We start from the raw sequence: 17,947 nt of genomic DNA, 5'->3' as shown, positions 1-17,947 counted from the left end.
AGCAGATGTTAATGCGAGTGTAGCGAAATGCTTGTGCTTCTAGTTCCGACAATGCAGTAATAACGAACAAGTAATCTAACTAACAATTCCAAAAAAAAAAAACTACTGTCTTATACACAGTGTAAGGGGATAAAGAATATGTACATAAGGATATATGAATGAGTGATGGTACAGAGCAGCATAGGCAAGATACGGTAGATGATATCGAGTACAGTATATACATATGAGATGAGTGTGTAAACCAAGTGGCAAAGTGGCTAGTGATACATGTATTACATAAGGATGCAGTCGATGATATAGAGTACAGTATCTACGTATGCATATGAGATGAGTAATGTAGGGTAAGTAACATTATATAAGGTAGCATTGTTTAAAGTGGCTAGTGATATATTTACATCATTTCCCATCAATTCCCATTATTAAAGTGGCTGGAGTAGAGTCAGTGTCATTGACAGTGTGTTGGCAGTAGCCACTCAATGTTAGTGGTGGCTGTTTAACAGTCTGATGGCCTTGAGATAGAAGCTGTTTTTCAGTCTCTCGGTCCCAGCTTTGATGCACCTGTACTGACCTCGCCTTCTGGATGACAGCGGGGTGAACAGGCAGTGGCTCGGGTGGTTGATGTCCTTGATGATCTTTATGGCCTTCCTGTAGCATCGGGTGGTGTAGGTGTCCTGGAGGGCAGGTAGTTTGCCCCCGGTGATGCGTTGTGCAGACCTCACTACCCTCTGGAGAGCCTTACGGTTGAGGGCGGTGCAGTTGCCATACCAGGCGGTGATACAGCCCGCCAGAATGCTCTCGATTGTGCATCTGTAGAAGTTTGTGAGTGCTTTTGGTGACAAGCCGAATTTCTTCAGCCTCCTGAGGTTGAAGAGGCGCTGCTGCGCCTTCCTCACGATGCTGTCTGTGTGAGTGGACCAATTCAGTTTGTCTGTGATGTGTATGCCGAGGAACTTAAAACTTGCTACCCTCTCCACTACTGTTCCATCGATGTGGATGGGGGTGTTCCCTCTGCTGTTTCCTGAAGTCCACAATCATCTCCTTAGTTTTGTTGACGTTGAGTGTGAGGTTATTTTCCTGACACCACACTCCGAGGGCCCTCACCTCCTCCCTGTAGGCCGTCTCGTCGTTGTTGGTAATCAAGCCTACCACTGTTGTGTCGTCCGCAAACTTGATGATTGAGTTGGAGGCGTGCATGGCCACGCAGTCATGGGTGAACAGGGAGTACAGGAGAGGGCTCAGAACGCACCCTTGTGGGGCCCCAGTGTTGAGGATCAGCGGGGAGGAGATGTTGTTGCCTACCCTCACCACCTGGGGGCGGCCCGTCAGGAAGTCCAGAACCCAGTTGCACAGGGCGGGGTCGAGACCCAGGGTCTCGAGCTTGATGACGAGCTTGGAGGGTACTATGGTGTTGAATGCCGAGCTGTAGTCGATGAACAGCATTCTCACATAGGTATTCCTCTTGTCCAGATGGGTTAGGGCAGTGTGCAGTGTGGTTGAGATTGCATCGTCTGTGGACCTATTTGGGCGGTAAGCAAATTGGAGTGGGTCTAGGGTGTCAGGTAGGGTGGAGGTGATATGGTCCTTGACTAGTCTCTCAAAGCACTTCATGATGACGGATGTGAGTGCTACGGGGCGGTAGTCGTTTAGCTCAGTTACCTTAGCTTTCTTGGGAACAGGAACAATGGTGGCCCTCTTGAAGCATGTGGGAACAGCAGACTGGTATAGGGATTGATTGAATATGTCCGTAAACACACCGGCCAGCTGGTCTGCGCATGCTCTGAGGGCGCGGCTGGGGATGCCGTCTGGGCCTGCAGCCTTGCGAGGGTTAACACGTTTAAATGTCTTACTCACTTTGGCTGCAGTGAAGGAGAGACCGCATGTTTTCGTTGCAGGCCGTGTCAGTGGCACTGTATTGTCCTCAAAGCGGGCAAAAAGTTATTTAGTCTGCCTGGGAGCAAGACATCCTGGTCCGTGACTGGGCTGGGTTTCTTCCTGTAGTCCGTGATTGACTGTAGACCCTGCCACATGCCTCTTGTGTCTGAGCCGTTGAATTGAGATTCTACTTTGTCTCTGTACTGGCGCTTAGCTTGTTTGATAGCCTTGCGGAGGGAATAGCTGCACTGTTTGTATTCAGCCATGTTACCAGACACCTTGCCCTGATTAAAAGCAGTGGTTCGTGCCTTCAGTTTCACACGAATGCTGCCATCAATCCAAGGTTTCTGGTTAGGGAATGTTTTAATCGTTGCTATGGGAACGACATCTTCAACGCACATTCTAATGAACTCGCACACCGAATCAGCGTATTCGTCAATGTTGTTGTCTGACGCAATACGAAACATCTCCCAGTCCACGTGATGGAAGCAGTCTTGGAGTGTGGAGTCAGCTTGGTCGGACCAGCGTTGGACAGACCTCAGCGTGGGAGCTTCTTGTTTTAGTTTCTGTCTGTAGGCAGGGATCAACAAAATGGAGTCGTGGTCAGCTTTTCCGAAAGGGGGCCGGGGCAGGGCCTTATATGCGTCGCGGAAGTTAGAGTAACAATGATCCAAGGTCTTTCCACCCCTGGTTGTGCAATCGATATGCTGATAAAATTTAGGGAGTCTTGTTTTCAGATTAGCCTTGTTAAAATCCCCAGCTACAATGAATGCAGCCTCCGGATAAATCGTTTCCAGTTTGCAGAGAGTAAAATAAAGTTCGTTCAGAGCCATCGATGTGTCTGCTTGGGGGGATATATACGGCTGTGATTATAATCGAAGAGAATTCTCTTGGTAGATAATGCGGTCTACATTTGATTGTGAGGAATTCTAAATCAGGTGAACAGAAGGATTTGAGTTCCTGTATGTTTCTTTCATCACACCATGTCACGTTAGTCATAAGGCATACGCCCCCGCCCCTCTTCTTACCAGAAAGATGTTTGTTTCTGTCGGCGCGATGCGTGGAGAAACCCGCTGGCTGCACCGCTTCGGATTGCGTCTCTCCAGTTAGCCATGTTTCCGTGAAGCAGAGAACGTTGCAGTCTCTGATGTCCCTCTGGAATGCTACCCTTGCTCGGATTTCATCAACCTAGTTGTCAAGAGACTGGACATTGGCGAGAAGAATGCTAGGGAGAGGTGCACGATGTGCCCGTCTCCGGAGTCTGACCAGAAGACCGCTTCGTTTCCCTCTTTTTCTGAGTCGTTTTTCCGGGTCGCTGCATGGGATCCACTCCGTTGTCCTGTTTGTAAGGCAGAACACAGGATCCGCATCGCGAAAAGCTACTTGAGCCCTGCGTCAGGGTTGGCGTCACGGACAAACTGCGTCACAGAAAGCAGCTCGCTAAGTGCTTCTACGACCGGACTGCTCGGGACCTACCAGAGCTGGAGGTGGGTGAAACGATAAGGATGAAACCGCTGCCGGGAGACCACACAGGACTTTGGAGGCTGGGCACATGCCTGCAGAGAGTTGCACCACGTTCTTACCTGGTGGATGTTGGTGGCTCCCTCTATCGTCGCAATCGGGTGGATCTGCGCGTAGCAGAGCAGACAAACCAGAACACGCCATACACTCACCTAGATGAGCTGGATCACAGTCCAGGCCTAAGGGTAAGGGGTGCAGAATTGAGACATGGGCCAACTGAAGGTGAGGCTTCTACCCCACCAAGCTCTCCAGCTCGTGCCCCTAATCCTACCCCTGTCAGAGCCAATACTTACTCGTGGGTGGGTCGGCTGTGCAAGCCACCGGACAGGCTTACTCTGTAAGCAAGGGACTGTTAACTTGCCCTCGGTTAATTAAAATCTATATTTGTTCTTAAATAATTAAATTGAAATTAAAAAAGATGACAACTGAAGTAAAAAAGAAAATGTAATGCTTTTCTATTGTTATGACCTGACTGTTAAGAATGTTATGCCTTTATGTTTGCACTTTCTATTGAAAAGGATGATGTTACGGAGTCTAGTTGATAGGCAATCGACTAGCAGGACTGTTCCCCGGACTCCAGTTGTAGCCATTCGTACAAGGCACAAACAAGGCTATTGAACCTGACATTGGTGTCTGTCGTTATTCCTTTATCTAACATATCATACTGAAACAGCAACCTAAGGACCTCTGCTATTTTACCTACAGTTCTCCGCTCTACCAACTGAGCTATCGAAGGGGTGCAGAGTCAACAGTATTATCTGTGAGTTGTGAGTGGACAATAGGGGCTAAACAACAGTGTACAATAGGGGGCCAAACTGGCCAGAGAATATCCCTCATTGGTGTGTGTTACAGTAGACTATGCTTTGAAATTCTATTTAATGGGTGTATATATTGGTCTGCTCATCATGACCTCTGACCTGAAAGCGATGACGCTGCCAGGGGTGAGGCGCTCGAAGATGATCTCCTGGACAAACTCACTGCTGCCCTTAGACGTCACGCCTGCGTGTTTTACAACGCCACTATCTTTCAGCTGGGGTGACAGGGGACACAGAAGACCAGGGGTGAATAATGTTTCACTACCACACAAAACAGTATGAAGGTCCACAATGGGCGATTGAGAGGAGAGTTGAGGACAATTATGAAATGGCTTTTGCTGGTCTATATAACCAAATATTGTGTGTAGATTGAGGAGGATTTTATTGTTCATACATTTTAGAATAAGGCTGTAACGTAACAAAATGTGGAAAAAGTCAAGGGGTCTGAATATTTTACAAATGCACTGTAAACTAAATGGCATTCAACAGAAACTGACAAACATTCCAGACAGAATACAGACACAATACCAGCTTGTGAAATGTAACCAGATGCCACTGAAGCTTCTTGTTTTTCAAGACCCAGTCTGAAAATGGATTTGTTTGGTTTGAGAGGAAATATTTGTCACAAGGCGATCTTTACTGCTCAAGCCCATTGTGACAGGAGGCCTAAACAACTAATTATTACCCACATTCCCAGCGTCACGTCACCTGGATGTGCTCCTTAATCTCCACGGTGTACTCCGGCATGCCGTTGATGTACTTCTCGCACTTCTTGTAGGTGCCGGCTTGCCGGTCAATGATACGCGCCTCCAGAATGACCTCCTCAATTTTACCTGGAGATGGAGAGAGATGAAGGGGATTGTGTTAAAATAGTAGGTGCATCCAGGTCAGTAGTGTTCTCCTGTGCCTCTCTTGACATTTTTTTTCTCTCCAATTATACTGGTTTTAAATTATCCCTGACTAAGATGGCTGCCATTATCAGCACATTCTAGAGTTCTGAAGATGAATGACATAGGCCACTCAAGTATAATTGTATTTTTATAGATAGCCCATTCTGAGGACAGTGTCTTGTTTATGGTAACAGTGAAGCATCACACCAGGGATAAACATGGGGGGAACCTCCTTCCTGTACTGGTGGTGTTTGGGGTTATGGAAGGCAGTGCGACACACGGCCACCACAGACTGGTGGGTGCTGGGACAGTGACGTGTCACCGCTACAATGTCCTCGTCCACCTGGTCAACGTACACCTAGGAGAGGGCCAGGGGACAAGCAGTGTTACAAACAACTTTTATCAGGCAAATACATTTCCACATTCATACACACATACTGACCTGAATACTGTAGGGCCAATGTCAAAATGATCCTTTGGTTATTATCGACTCCTTTTCACATCCCAAAGGACTAAATAGGAGTAACTGCTATGTTATATCTATTTAATCCAGTCTACAATTACCATTCACCATGTTGCCAATACCCATTCAAAGGCCTATGGATATGGGCAAGAAATTGGTTTGAGATTGAATCAGACGAACACCCATTCCCCCACACACCCACCTGGTTGAAGCCCTTGGAAGCCAGTTCTTGGTGCATTTTGTTGAGGGCCAGCTTGCCAGCGATGATACCCGTCTTCAAGTTGACCTCCCCGGGTGACGAGGCCTTGGCTTCAGGGTTCCACTTGGGGTAGAAACGCTCCTCCTTGACCACTGAGATCTACAGGCAGACAGGCAGGAGAGATGGTCACTAAAGAGTCTAGTACAGGCAGGAGAGATGGTCACCAAAGAATCTAGTCCAGGCAGGAGAGATGGTCACTAAAGAGTCTAGTACAGGCAGGAGAGATGGTCACTAAAGAGTCTAGTACAGGCAGGAGAGATGGTCACTAAAGAGTCTAGTCCAGGCAGGAGAGATGGTCACTAAAGAGTCTAGTCCAGGCAGCGGTGCTCAAGTACTATTTGAGAAGGTCCAGTCACACAAATTTCCTAGATGGCAAAGGTCCAGATGGATATTGTCATTTAATCAGCATAGTAACAAACCCCCACAGCAGGTAGCCTAGTGGTTAGAGTGTTGGACTAGTAACCGAAAGGCTGTAAGATCGAATCCCCGAGCTGACAAGGTAAAAATATGTTGTTGTTCTGCCCCCCTTCTTAGGCCGTCATTGTAAATAAGAATTTGTTCTTAACTGACTTGCCTAGTTAAATAAAGATTAAAAAATGTAAATAAAATAAAAAATATTCACACCCCTCTTATTGGAGTAGAGAACATGTTGCAGTTTTAAACATAATTTCCTGCAATTCTACAAATGTTCCTATGGGCCAGAGAGAAATGTTGCAGTTATAAATCTCCTTTCCTGAAATTCTACATATGATACTAGCTACCATCATTCTAAACTCCTTGGCTTTATACTTAGTGATTTAAGATATTGTGACGCTATAGTGGTGTATATGCATTTAAGATATACAAATATCTGTCTAAAAGTCATTATACTGTTATGAGCAAGAAAAGGTGTGAGAGTTACCTGGTGAGGCACCATCTCATCATATCCCCTGGTGCTGCCAGAGCAACAGCAGGCCATTGAGACGATGGCAGAACTGGGGAGCGAGTCATACGCAGAGCGGAGCTGGAACATAGACAACAACAAAGGAATTGACACACACCAAGGTTTGTGGTTGTCTCTTTTTTGCCACTAGGGGAAATGTTCCCAGAGATTAAACATGGAAACAGCACACACACCTCACTGGAGTTTCATATTGTGCTGGAATTAAACCAAAAGTTCATACTGAAATCAACCAGGCTCTCAACAGATCACCTTGTTGCAGGAGAATTTTCCTGCAATGCACACAATAGCATACCACTTAGAATGCATGGCCAATATAATTGCTTCATTCTAAGCAGCAGTATGCCAGCTATTGTGCATATTGAAATAGTGCCTAGATATTTTATTTACAGCAATGAAATAGCAATGGCCACTATAACACTGTGATGTACCTGAATAGCGGAAGTCAAGGATAGGCTAAGAATAAAGTACCTGGATGGGGCACTCGTTGTCATGGGTGACGTCCAGGAACATGGCGTGGGCGATGCTGGGCACCAGGGGGCGGAGGCTGGGCTGGACGAAGGCCCCGACGGGCTCCCCTCCGTACCGGTACACAAGCCTGCCCTCCTCGTGACTGTCCCCTGCACTCATTGCCTCTGGAGGGGCCAGGAAGAGAGGGAGGGAGGGGTTCACAGTTACACCACTGTATTAGTTTGTAGTCTTTTCAATCACATACAATGGTGTCAACATGCACAATGGTGTCAACATACTGGAATTGAGAACACCCGTTGGTACAATGTTTCATTCACAGATGCAGTGATGCGTTAACCTGGTCTCAGATCTGTTTGTGGTGTCTTACCAACTCCTATGGTCATGAATGACAATAACCAAAGGAGTTGGCAAGACGGCACAAACCATTCTGGGACCAAGCTAGTGGTGTGCAATCCTACCTCTGATGAGCGAGGTAATGCCTAGCTTAGTCACAAAGACATTGTCCAGGTCCTCGTTGCCTGTGAACAGCTCAGCCACCACGTACAGACTGGGCCTCAACACACGAGCCACGTCCAACATGTACTACATGTCCACATCCACAGGTCAGTCAACGGTGGGTTAAAGCACAGAGAGGGTGGGGGTAGAGGAAGGAGAGGGAGAAGAAGTCGAAATGTAGGGAGGTACGGCGAAGCTAAGCAGGAAAGCAGGTTAGTATGGAAGAGGGGGTTCAAGGTTCAAAAGAAAACAAGCCAAACACCAAACACAAACCAAACAAAGAGACAGAAATATGAGAAGGGAACCAATAAAGGGGTGAGGAGGATGCCAATGATTAAGGTCAAAAGGTCAATGAGGTGTTTATACCAGGAAGTAAAAGAAAGGTGATATGTTTAATGCAAAAATGTTTAGCAGAGAGAAAGATAGTATGTAAAGTGAGGTATAGGAATGATGAAATGAGGATTGTAAATGGGAGATATTAGAGACACACAGAAAGAGACAAAAACAGAGACTAGATTTAGTGTCATGCCAAAACAAAACGTTTTAGGTAACACTTTATTTTAGTTGGTGTTTACTCAAAAATGATGTTGTAACCAACAATACTTTCTGGTATATGCTTTGAAGACACTGGTACCAGATGGTACAAATATATCTATTTTTCAATTAATCTCAAAGACACCAAAATGCAATTATTATGACATTTAAATAAACATTTTCAATTGAATGTCTAGTAAACACCAGATACGTCAAATAAAGTGTAACCTGGGATTTAACCCCCACCACTCCAGTGCTGTATCTACTACATGTCAACGTCCAGTACCTCTGACAAGACTGGTTATCCCCAGGCGGTTAACAAACACATTGTCAATCAGCTCGCTGCCCGTAAAGAGCTCAGCGATTACATACAGGTTGGGCCTGATCGCCCTGGCTGCAGACAGCATGTGCTACGGAAGGAGAGTGGTTTCAGTAATGACATTGTTTTGTCACTTTACAGCGAATTATCACTAACTTTACTCATACATCAACTGTATCAATTATCTTGGAAGATACCTGAATCATATTAATTGGCCATACAGTAACGTTATGGGTTTCATAGATGGCATGGCCTACATGGAGTGTAATAACAAACTCAATGGCTCAGACTGAATGGAATTGTGTACAGTACCTCAGCGACATGCAGAGGGGTGGAGTGACAGTTGTCCAGGCGGACCCCAGCGAAGTGCTTGGCCGTGATCTCTGTGTACTTCTGCATGTGGGCCCACAGGTAGGGACAGTCCTCGGGCTTGTTGCCGTAGCGAAGTTTGACACTGTCGCCCCAGCAGATCAACTCTCTCCTAATGTACACGTTGGAGCCTGGAAAGATGGAGAGGCATTTGTTTTCTTTCAATTCTCAGACTTGGCCTTTAGTAACACTGGGAATTATATTTACATCACACTGGCTCCCCCTTGTGGAATGATCAGGTTACCACAGAACCAGCATCACCATTTTCAGCTTTTTGTGTCTAAAGTCTGAACTAAAAATGTATCTTTATATTCATCTCTATCACTTAGGCTAAATATGTTTGGTAATATAGGAGTTGTTCTTAATCAGAGTGACTTAATCACGCATCTCTACACTGTTTGCGTGTCATTGACCCATAGAGAGACACTGGTCTTTGCCCTGAAGAAAAAAGTGAGCATAAAGTTATCTTCCTTAGCTGAATGCACTTATTGCAAGTTGTTCTAGATAAATTATTATAATTTAAAACAATTGACTGAGCTCCAACATCCCCAGAGCTGGGGAACAGTGGAGAAACAGCCGAAGATCGTCAGAAGTGAAGATTATTTTGTTGCTGCCTAAGTGCCAGCCGGCACAATGGGCAGGAATGAATGAATGTAAAATAAAAAGTATGGACCTGGCTCAGCAAAGTTCCTAAGAGGATCATCTCCCATCACCCAGCCGTTGTGAGCCAGGAAGTGACGGGCCTTGTCTGGCTGGTCCATCATTAGCAGGTCTTCCTCCAGGCTTTTCTCCTCGAATGGGAAGGTGAAGTATCTGTCAACATACAAACGCATTTATTTATTTGGATCCAGAATGAGATGTGTAAACAAATGACCCAAATTGTATTTAGATGTGCATGACTGCTTCGGCTCTAAGGAAGGAACTCCTGTTAAAATAAGCTTAGCATGATATATTCGCTGATGTCACAGATGGAACTCCCCATTTTTTCAATGCCAGGAAATAAAGTTAATCTCCTTCTTTAACATTACAGTCCTAATACTGTAGACCTTGTTTCTAAATCTGTTTTTATATTAATGTGAGTGAAGTAAACTAATTAATCAAGCCTTTTAAAATCTACATACAGTCAGCACACACAGCATACCTGGTAACAATAGGGTCTTTCCTGGTGACGGGGCCCAGCTTGGGCCCGTGGTCAGCCAGGCGCTCATAAACTACATTTCCCACGATGCAGTTAGCAGCCTGTTTGGAAAAAAATAAGCAGAACAAATAATTGTAAAATGGACAGACTACATTACCCAGAAACACGTATGGTACATACCAGAGCTACTGCTGGGGGTGGCGGGAGTGTGCCCTACCTGCTCCTGGTGCTGTAACATCTGCTGGTACTGCTCTTTATTGATCTCCTCCAATCTCCCCCACAGCCAGTTACAGGCCTCCAGAATGGCTTGAGGACTGCGGCTGGACAGGGACAAAGAATCGACAATGTGCAGGATGAGACTTGGCTTTAGATTTGGGGATCGATTCATTCAAGAGAATCTACTCAATGAACTGATGTTAAGTCATGATCATCGTTTCATCACACACACACACACACACACACACACAAACCTGTGAGGCACAAAGGTCTCCAGAGCAGAGTCCATGTCCACTTTATTTCCGAACCGTCTGAACTTGGGGTCCTGGATGATCTTAAGTCCCTGTTTACCATCAGTCTTCTTCTGGTCTGGTTTCACTCCTGAGTCCAATCACATAATACCACAACATATAAATGACTTCATCAATACCAACACATTCAAGCATATCCTCAATACCAAATCACAATTTCTCTGACTGAGAAATTATAGCTGTCAAAAAAGGAACATTGGATAATGATAAATCAACAACACTTTTGCAATTTCTCCTAATTTATATGATGTTTCACATCAGACATGGACAAACTGAGGTGGAGGTAGGTGCCTGTTTAACTGTGACTTGGCTCTACTTCTCATGCGAATCCATACACGGTCACTGTTTGGACAGGTGGAGCTTATAAGAAGAGGCGATGGTTACTCTTTTGAACAACAGTCTGACATAAGGTGTTTATAAATCAAAGGTGTATTCATTAGTGCACACCATAGCAAACCGTATTAAACATTCTGCAATGAAAACGAGAGTTTGTTATTTGACAAGTTCATGTAAGTAGGTAGGTCCCTCAACGTTTTGGCCTGCTTGCTTCCTTGTGAATACACACAATTTATTATAATGACACAGCAGATGTCATGAACAGAAAGATAAAGACAGTGCTGTACAGTGCTCAGTTGAATGCTCCCACCTTCTGTGAGCAGGGTCCTGAACTCCTCCACAGTGCTCTCAATTTTGACCTGGAAGAATTCCCACAGCTTGACCTTGGGGAACACATGCTCCCACAAAACACTGCGGATCGCCTTAGAGAGGTAAAATAAAAAAATAAAGGTTTAGGTCTTCACAAAAGGAGCTCACAATTTCATTAAGACAAACCGAACGAGGTGTTATGTATAAGGCCCTGGAGTTTTTCCTGACCACATCTGACATGACCAGGAAAAACTCTAGACCACCATTATAGTGCTTTTGCCAGGGTACAAAAATTAAGTAAGCTTTCCTTAAAAAGGTCCAATGCAGCCATTTTTATCTCAATATCAAATCATTTCTGGATAACAATTAGGCACCTTACTGTGGTTCTTTTCATTAAAATGGTAAAAAAAAGAAATAGCTTGTTAGAAAATAGCAATTTCTCAAGTAAGAATTTTGCTAGGACTGTCTGGGAGTGTTCTGAGTGGAGAGGGGAAAACTGAAAACTATATGTTATTGGTAGAGAGATTTGTAACTCTTTCTTATTGGTCTATTGACAAATTTACTCCATGGTGATGTCACCAGGCAGGCCAAAACTCCATCTCACCAGAACAGGCTGAAATTCCAGACAGTCTCTTCAAACAGCTCTTACACTAAAAGGGGATTATCATCTTTTCACTATTTTATTCCAACCTCAGTGTGGAAATATATATAAAACACAGAAATATCAAATGTTTGACTGCACTGTGCCTTTAAGTTCCCGGTTTGAAGATTCCCTCCTGCTTATTCCCTCCTGATTCCAAGAATCCTCCAACCGGGATGTATTATTTTTTTTAAACATGGGAATTTTGGGAAGGTTGGAATTTCACAATCCTAGCTGAGAAAGTAAACCTCAAGACACTCACATTGAGGTGCCCCTCGTTTTGGACCTGGGCGGGGAGGCCCATAGCAGCGTACTTAGCGTCAGCCATGTTGCAGGTCATGTGCCATATGGCCCGGTCCAGCACCCAGGCTGACCTCAGGTGGGGGGAGTTGACCAGGTTGTAACCACACTCAGGATGCTCCTTGATCCACGGGCTGTTGGCGGCTGCACAGGCAGGGAAAGCACACAAAGCAACAGTTACCACACTGAAATCCTCAGTTATGGAGGACATTGAGGCCTTTGTCAAGGAATATTACAGAGGGGAATGAAGGTTCATTGATTCTATGCAGACACTCCCTGAGAACTAACCTTCTATCAGTGGTAGGATAATCATTGGGCACATGACCAAAATGGCAGCGGTAGTATCTCTGCACTCGAGTAAACCCTAGAGACTTTTTTTTGCATTAAAAATGTTGTTTTTATGTAAAACACTGAACATTTTCACTTTTGATCTAGGTTATTTCTCAGATAATACACTGACCACAGATCATAGAGTTCAGCAGGTTTCTGGACATCAGTCAGCACATGGCCTTTAAGCTGCCATGGAGATAAGGTTTCTCTGACCATCTGACCTTTCACAATACTGGGTCTTGGCCATAGAGTGCTGCTCTCAAGACCTCATCCTCTCCCAGCCTTACCTAGGTTTCTGAAGCAGGCTACCTACAGTACACTGAACCTTATTACAGACACTTGCAAACCATAAAGGATACAACTGCCCTGAATAGACATTAGTAGACAATAGAAAAACTCAACTACCTCCATGCAAACACCACACTCAAACACTGAAGACAACAGAAACCAGCGCTGAACCAATGGCAAGGAGCCACTTTGACGCAGGTTCCATTCAAAACACATCTAATCAATAGGAGCTTGAGTCAGCGAAAGCATTCTCTCTTTTAGCTTAGCATGCTAGTCACATAGATTCTGTTATGCAACAGCTTGGCTGCAGGGCTGCACACACACAGACTGGGTTCACCAGCAGCCATGACCAAGTGGTGCAGAATTATCTAGGGAGGGTATTTTTAACACGCCACTCATCTTTAAAGCTCGCACTAGACTCGAGGACCATGACTCGTCATTATTTTAGAGACTGTGGCCTTTTCCTAGTGACCTTTCCCTAGTCTACATTCAGTAAGAGACATGCAGTATGCAAACATTGGCTAGAGTGGGACTTTAAAAATGTTGTAGATGTAGAGGTTATTTAATGATATAAGACTGCTAAACTATGAATTGTGAGACCTGCCTGGCTCTTTGACAATGCTGGTACTTGTTCTCAGGACTTCGAGAGGAACTGCTCTTTAGGTATGGCCTCACAGTTACTGACTGTGAAGCAACATCTCTAACCTAATACGCAGCTGTCGCAATGACCCTTCAACCAAACAGAAGGAGACACGCACTCGCAATACCACACGTTCACCCCACGTCCCACCTACACACCTGTGTGATTGTAGACCACGTCAGTGATACAGATCATATTCCACTCTTTCTTCAGTTTCTGCACCAACTCTCCCACTTCTGTCCAGGTGTAGTTCTTTCCCGGTGGTGAAAACTCTGGGTTCAGGCTTAGTTGGTCAGCTAGAGAGTAGCAGGACCTGGATATCCCTAGAGTCTGGAGTGGGGTGAAGTGGATCATGTTGTAGCCTGTGAAACAGACAAAATGAATTTGTTAATATCCAAGCATTGGAGCTAAATGTTCTCAGTTTACTTAGTTGATTAAGTTTCATACGAAAAACTCAGGGAATGGCGTCCTCGCATGGCATGATAGCTATGCTTTCCATTTCACTTTAATGCATGTACGGTTATTACTACTACATACAGTATGTGTTTTGGAATTAGCTTGTTAATGATTAAACTAACCCTCTTTCTGTTGGCAAGTGAGGACAAGCCTGGGATATTGCAAAATGACAAGATGAAAATGTAGTGTAAACATTGACTTGGAACCATGAACTGAACTGGTGTCCGTAGGTGACCTAAAACTAATTCTGCCAAACCTGTTAAATGGGATTCAAACTTCCTGGTGAGACGACAGAGTTACAAGACTATTCTTTGCTCTTGATCCAGGAAAACTGCAGGCATAACACACTTAATGCTGTACAGCTAATTTAGTTGATGACTAGTTGAATCAGGTACTCTAGTCCTGGGTTGGAACAATTAAAGCCCTACACAGACTAGACAGCCCTCCAGGACAAGGATGGAAGAGATGTACAGGTAAAAGCAGGCTGGCATAAAGACGTCACCCTTCTCTCTCACCAGACTCCTTGGCCACCCTCAGTCTGGCTGGCCAGTCATCCAGGTGTCCCAGGCATTTGGACAGGTAGGTCTGGATGGTGATACAGTCCAGATGGACGTGGTGGTTGTCAGCCCCGGCACGCAGCACTGGGTCCACCACTATGTAGCCACCGCCTGACTTCTCCTCATGGCTGGGGGTGAAAACATGTAGAATATTTACTTATACTGGTGATATCAAGCATTATATAAGGACAATAAATGATTATATGAAGACAATCTGGACAATGGTCCAACTTGAACATACAACACGAAGCTATAGTTGCTCAGTGATGTTGTGGCTCATGTAGAAATGCAATATGAATACTGGTCTCTATTACAATAGTGCTTAACTCTCACCCGTGACCAAAGTAGTATTGGTATGATCCAGCGATCTGTAGGTCTAGGGTGCAAAACTTGTCAGAGTCGTCCTCTCTTCCCATGGGGTTGTGCCAGGCCAGGGCCTGGAAGGTGTGACGGTCAAAGTGTTTGCCTGGAGCAGGGTAGTTAGTGTGCACATGCACATGTTTTCCCTGGAGAGTAGGGCCCAGACGGAACTGGAGCTCAAAGCCTTAGAAGAAACATATAGTACAAACAGGCCTGAGCATACAATACATTTCTATGATTTTATGCTGCAAGGCACATGGATCAAGTTACGTCCCCCCTTTCGCCATGCCTTTGAATGCACCACTAACGGATTACAATCCGTTTCAACCAACATTTGCTACTCATTCTCCAAAAAATGCAAGAAAGGAGATTTTGCACATTGCTATTAATGAACCAGCTAACAAATTTGGGACCAGTTTCCCAGACACATATTTTTCATAGAACCGGACTACAAATAATCTTCAACTACATTGAGCTTGATTTTCAGTCTAGTACTTGGCTTAATCTGTGTAAACCACCCCTTAATCTGCTAAACCACCCCTTAAAGTCTAGTTGCCATAGACCAGGGATGGCCGGCACATTTTTCTCGCCACCACCATGGCAAAACAAGTAGAATTCCATTAAATTAGTTAGAACATTTCAAAATCTCTCTGTCCCATGGCAAACTATGTACAATTGCAGAAATTAACTCTAAAACTTCAAGTTCTTTTCTCCACTGTCAAGAAAGGAGGGGGGGCAACAAAATACTTCACTTAGGGCCCCCAAAAGGCTAGGGCCAGCTCTGACTGCATGTGTGGGTATGAATGTGGGTAGGTACGCAGACCCGAGAGCCACTGCGGCCCCCTTCCGCGATGAGTTCAGATTTTTTTGTGGCCCCCACCCCTTTAAAGTTGCCCATCCCTGCCCTAGACTATAAGTTATTGATAGATATAGGAATAACAATGAGTTGTCTGATCTCTGAAAATAGATTCTGCTGATAAGCTCAGCAGCAGCTGCCTTATCAAGTATGGTTGAGACTGCAACGCTGCAGTTGCTCAACTGGAGAAGTGGAATGATACTGGATCGCCACTATTTCCTGTTGTTGCTCTGCAACTGTACTTGTGGTTTATGAATATAATTTAGACAATGAACAAGATTATTTGAATCATCTAAACCAGAATCTCTTCTTAAGGACGAAAACTATGTTGGCTTTGTCTCATAATAGTATCATGTTACCAGATATCACTGAATTAAAATTAATAATGGCTGGGATGAGGCTATTACGGATTATGTATAACGTCAGTGTTATCTAGAAAACGTTGATGCATTTGTATACTGGAAATCTTGGATGACCAACAGATGTCTGAATTCATGGTCTATATTAAACTAAAACAAGGCAACACTCTCACCTCACAAGAACAACAAAACAAAAAACTACAAAATAACAAAATGTTCAAAAACTGCAATGCAACAATACAGGGAGGAACATGCCTGTGTCTGCCTGCAACCATACTCCCCATGGGCTATCTATAGAAACAGCACACTAGCAAATATTTCTACACGTCTCATGTTTAAATACCACCTTAACTGTAACGTTATTCTCATTCTCAATTAATCAATACCATGGTGGCCTAAGTCATGCATAAAAAGGGAAATAATGTCCAGGTACCTTGGTCCAGGCGGAAGAGTGTCCTTCCCAGCTGTTCCATATCGTTGAGGACCAGGACTCTGACTTGTTTTGTCTGGAGGGACATTTTGACTTGGCCTATATAGGTCGTCCTTTACTGTACAGGGGATGATGATATGGATTTTCTTTTTCCGAGAACCTCCTGTTGAAAAAAAATGTAATATGTCACCAGCCATCAACAACATATTTCAGCTGTCTAAAAATAGTTACATTTTAGCAGCCTATTGCAGTTTCTAACATAATATTGTTGACACGTTGTGACAGCTGAATGGTGTGGTTGAAATTGGACAACTGGATCCAGTTCTTAAAGATCAATGCATTTGGAATGTGATAATAGTCACTACAAAAGGTGAAGTTCTTAGAAGTGGAGCTGTCACTTGACGCAATTGGCAGGCAGCCTTTTATCCAGAATTGGAAACCATGTAGCTAGCCAATGGTCCAGTTTAAATCCTGTCCATTATCAACTAAATTCGGCAGACCTAATTTTGAATCTTTTTCAGTTGTTCAGTTGTATCCCACGGCTCCTCGCGTCCACAATGCGCGCATCACCAACACGCACTGTCAACAAACGCCCACTTGAAATTGCGCAGCGCATGAGTGTCCATATTTAAATCATAACTCATTCTGGATAAGGTCCAGAATTCAGTCGCTTAAAAGGCCAACCAGGCTATTAAATACTCGATCTACCGTGTCCAGTCTGTCGGCCACTCACTAAAGTATAAGGACCAAGCAGACAACCACAAAACCTGAATCTGCAAGATGCGAAAACTGTACACAAAATTGTGTTGAAACATTATGCGTAGCTTACAAACTATCGAAAATAAAAAGTTATGCACCTGTAACACCAACCTTTAAATACTCAACGCATCGTGAAAAGTTGCTTTCATGTCGTTTGCAAAAATACAAAGTATCGGTATTTTTCCTGTATTGAAGAATAGGCTTGGCATCTGAGCAGGGGGGCGTGTCGATTTTGCATCAATCTTTAACCCGACTACCGTACATTTACGAATATAAGAAAGCTGATTATCATACTTTCTTGTAGACAGGTGCATTACAAATCTTACCTGTTTGGCAACATTATGGCCTTATTACAGCGCACCATTCGACTGAAACACCAAATGTTGCAATATAATTTATTAAATAAGAAACGATACAATATAGAACCGCGAACAGGATTGCGCTGCTTCTACAGGAAGAGGACGTGTGTTAGGTAACATGTAGGAAACATGACTGCACTGCAGAACTCAATAGAGTTCACGCGCTTTAAAGAACGTTCTCGATGGAGTAGTAAGGTGAAAGCAGTCCGAGAAGACGTGGCTGTAGACGAAATCCAAGGTGTGAAGTCGGGGAGATGGTTTTCCAACAGCAAGGCTCAGTGCAACATGGCAGTGTTGCCATTGTTTATAAAAAATATTCTTTATAATGTCGAAATAAACAAGTCTCCAACCCCCA

General features: G+C 44.3%; 1 protein-coding gene across 5 annotated transcripts in view; it reads right to left on the bottom strand.

Moving 5' to 3' along the window:
* agla (amylo-alpha-1, 6-glucosidase, 4-alpha-glucanotransferase a) overlaps positions 1-17,478 on the bottom strand; it is a 38,889-nt gene extending 21,411 nt beyond the window's left edge. The window contains exons 1-19 of one of the 5 annotated variants that reach the window (XM_024391861.2): positions 17,332-17,478; positions 16,478-16,637; positions 14,803-15,013; positions 14,428-14,597; positions 13,615-13,818; positions 12,161-12,342; positions 11,260-11,371; positions 10,557-10,683; positions 10,304-10,406; positions 10,090-10,187; positions 9,622-9,761; positions 8,892-9,079; positions 8,547-8,670; positions 7,232-7,395; positions 6,722-6,823; positions 5,764-5,919; positions 5,306-5,456; positions 4,917-5,041; positions 4,311-4,423 (exon numbers count right to left, since the gene is read on the bottom strand). In XM_024391861.2, coding sequence (XP_024247629.1) covers positions 4,311-4,423; positions 4,917-5,041; positions 5,306-5,456; positions 5,764-5,919; positions 6,722-6,823; positions 7,232-7,395; positions 8,547-8,670; positions 8,892-9,079; positions 9,622-9,761; positions 10,090-10,187; positions 10,304-10,406; positions 10,557-10,683; positions 11,260-11,371; positions 12,161-12,342; positions 13,615-13,818; positions 14,428-14,597; positions 14,803-15,013; positions 16,478-16,562 — 2,555 coding nt within the window. In that variant the 5' untranslated portion in view covers positions 16,563-16,637; positions 17,332-17,478. The other 4 variants (XM_024391860.2, XM_024391863.2, XM_024391859.2 and 1 more) reach the window with 4 other exon arrangements.
* Between the last annotated feature and the right edge of the window lie 469 nt (positions 17,479-17,947).

This window comes from Oncorhynchus tshawytscha, linkage group LG28 (genome assembly GCF_018296145.1).
Source record: "Oncorhynchus tshawytscha isolate Ot180627B linkage group LG28, Otsh_v2.0, whole genome shotgun sequence".
Taxonomy (NCBI): domain Eukaryota; kingdom Metazoa; phylum Chordata; class Actinopteri; order Salmoniformes; family Salmonidae; genus Oncorhynchus; species Oncorhynchus tshawytscha.
This window is presented reverse-complemented; position numbering and strand designations above follow the sequence as displayed.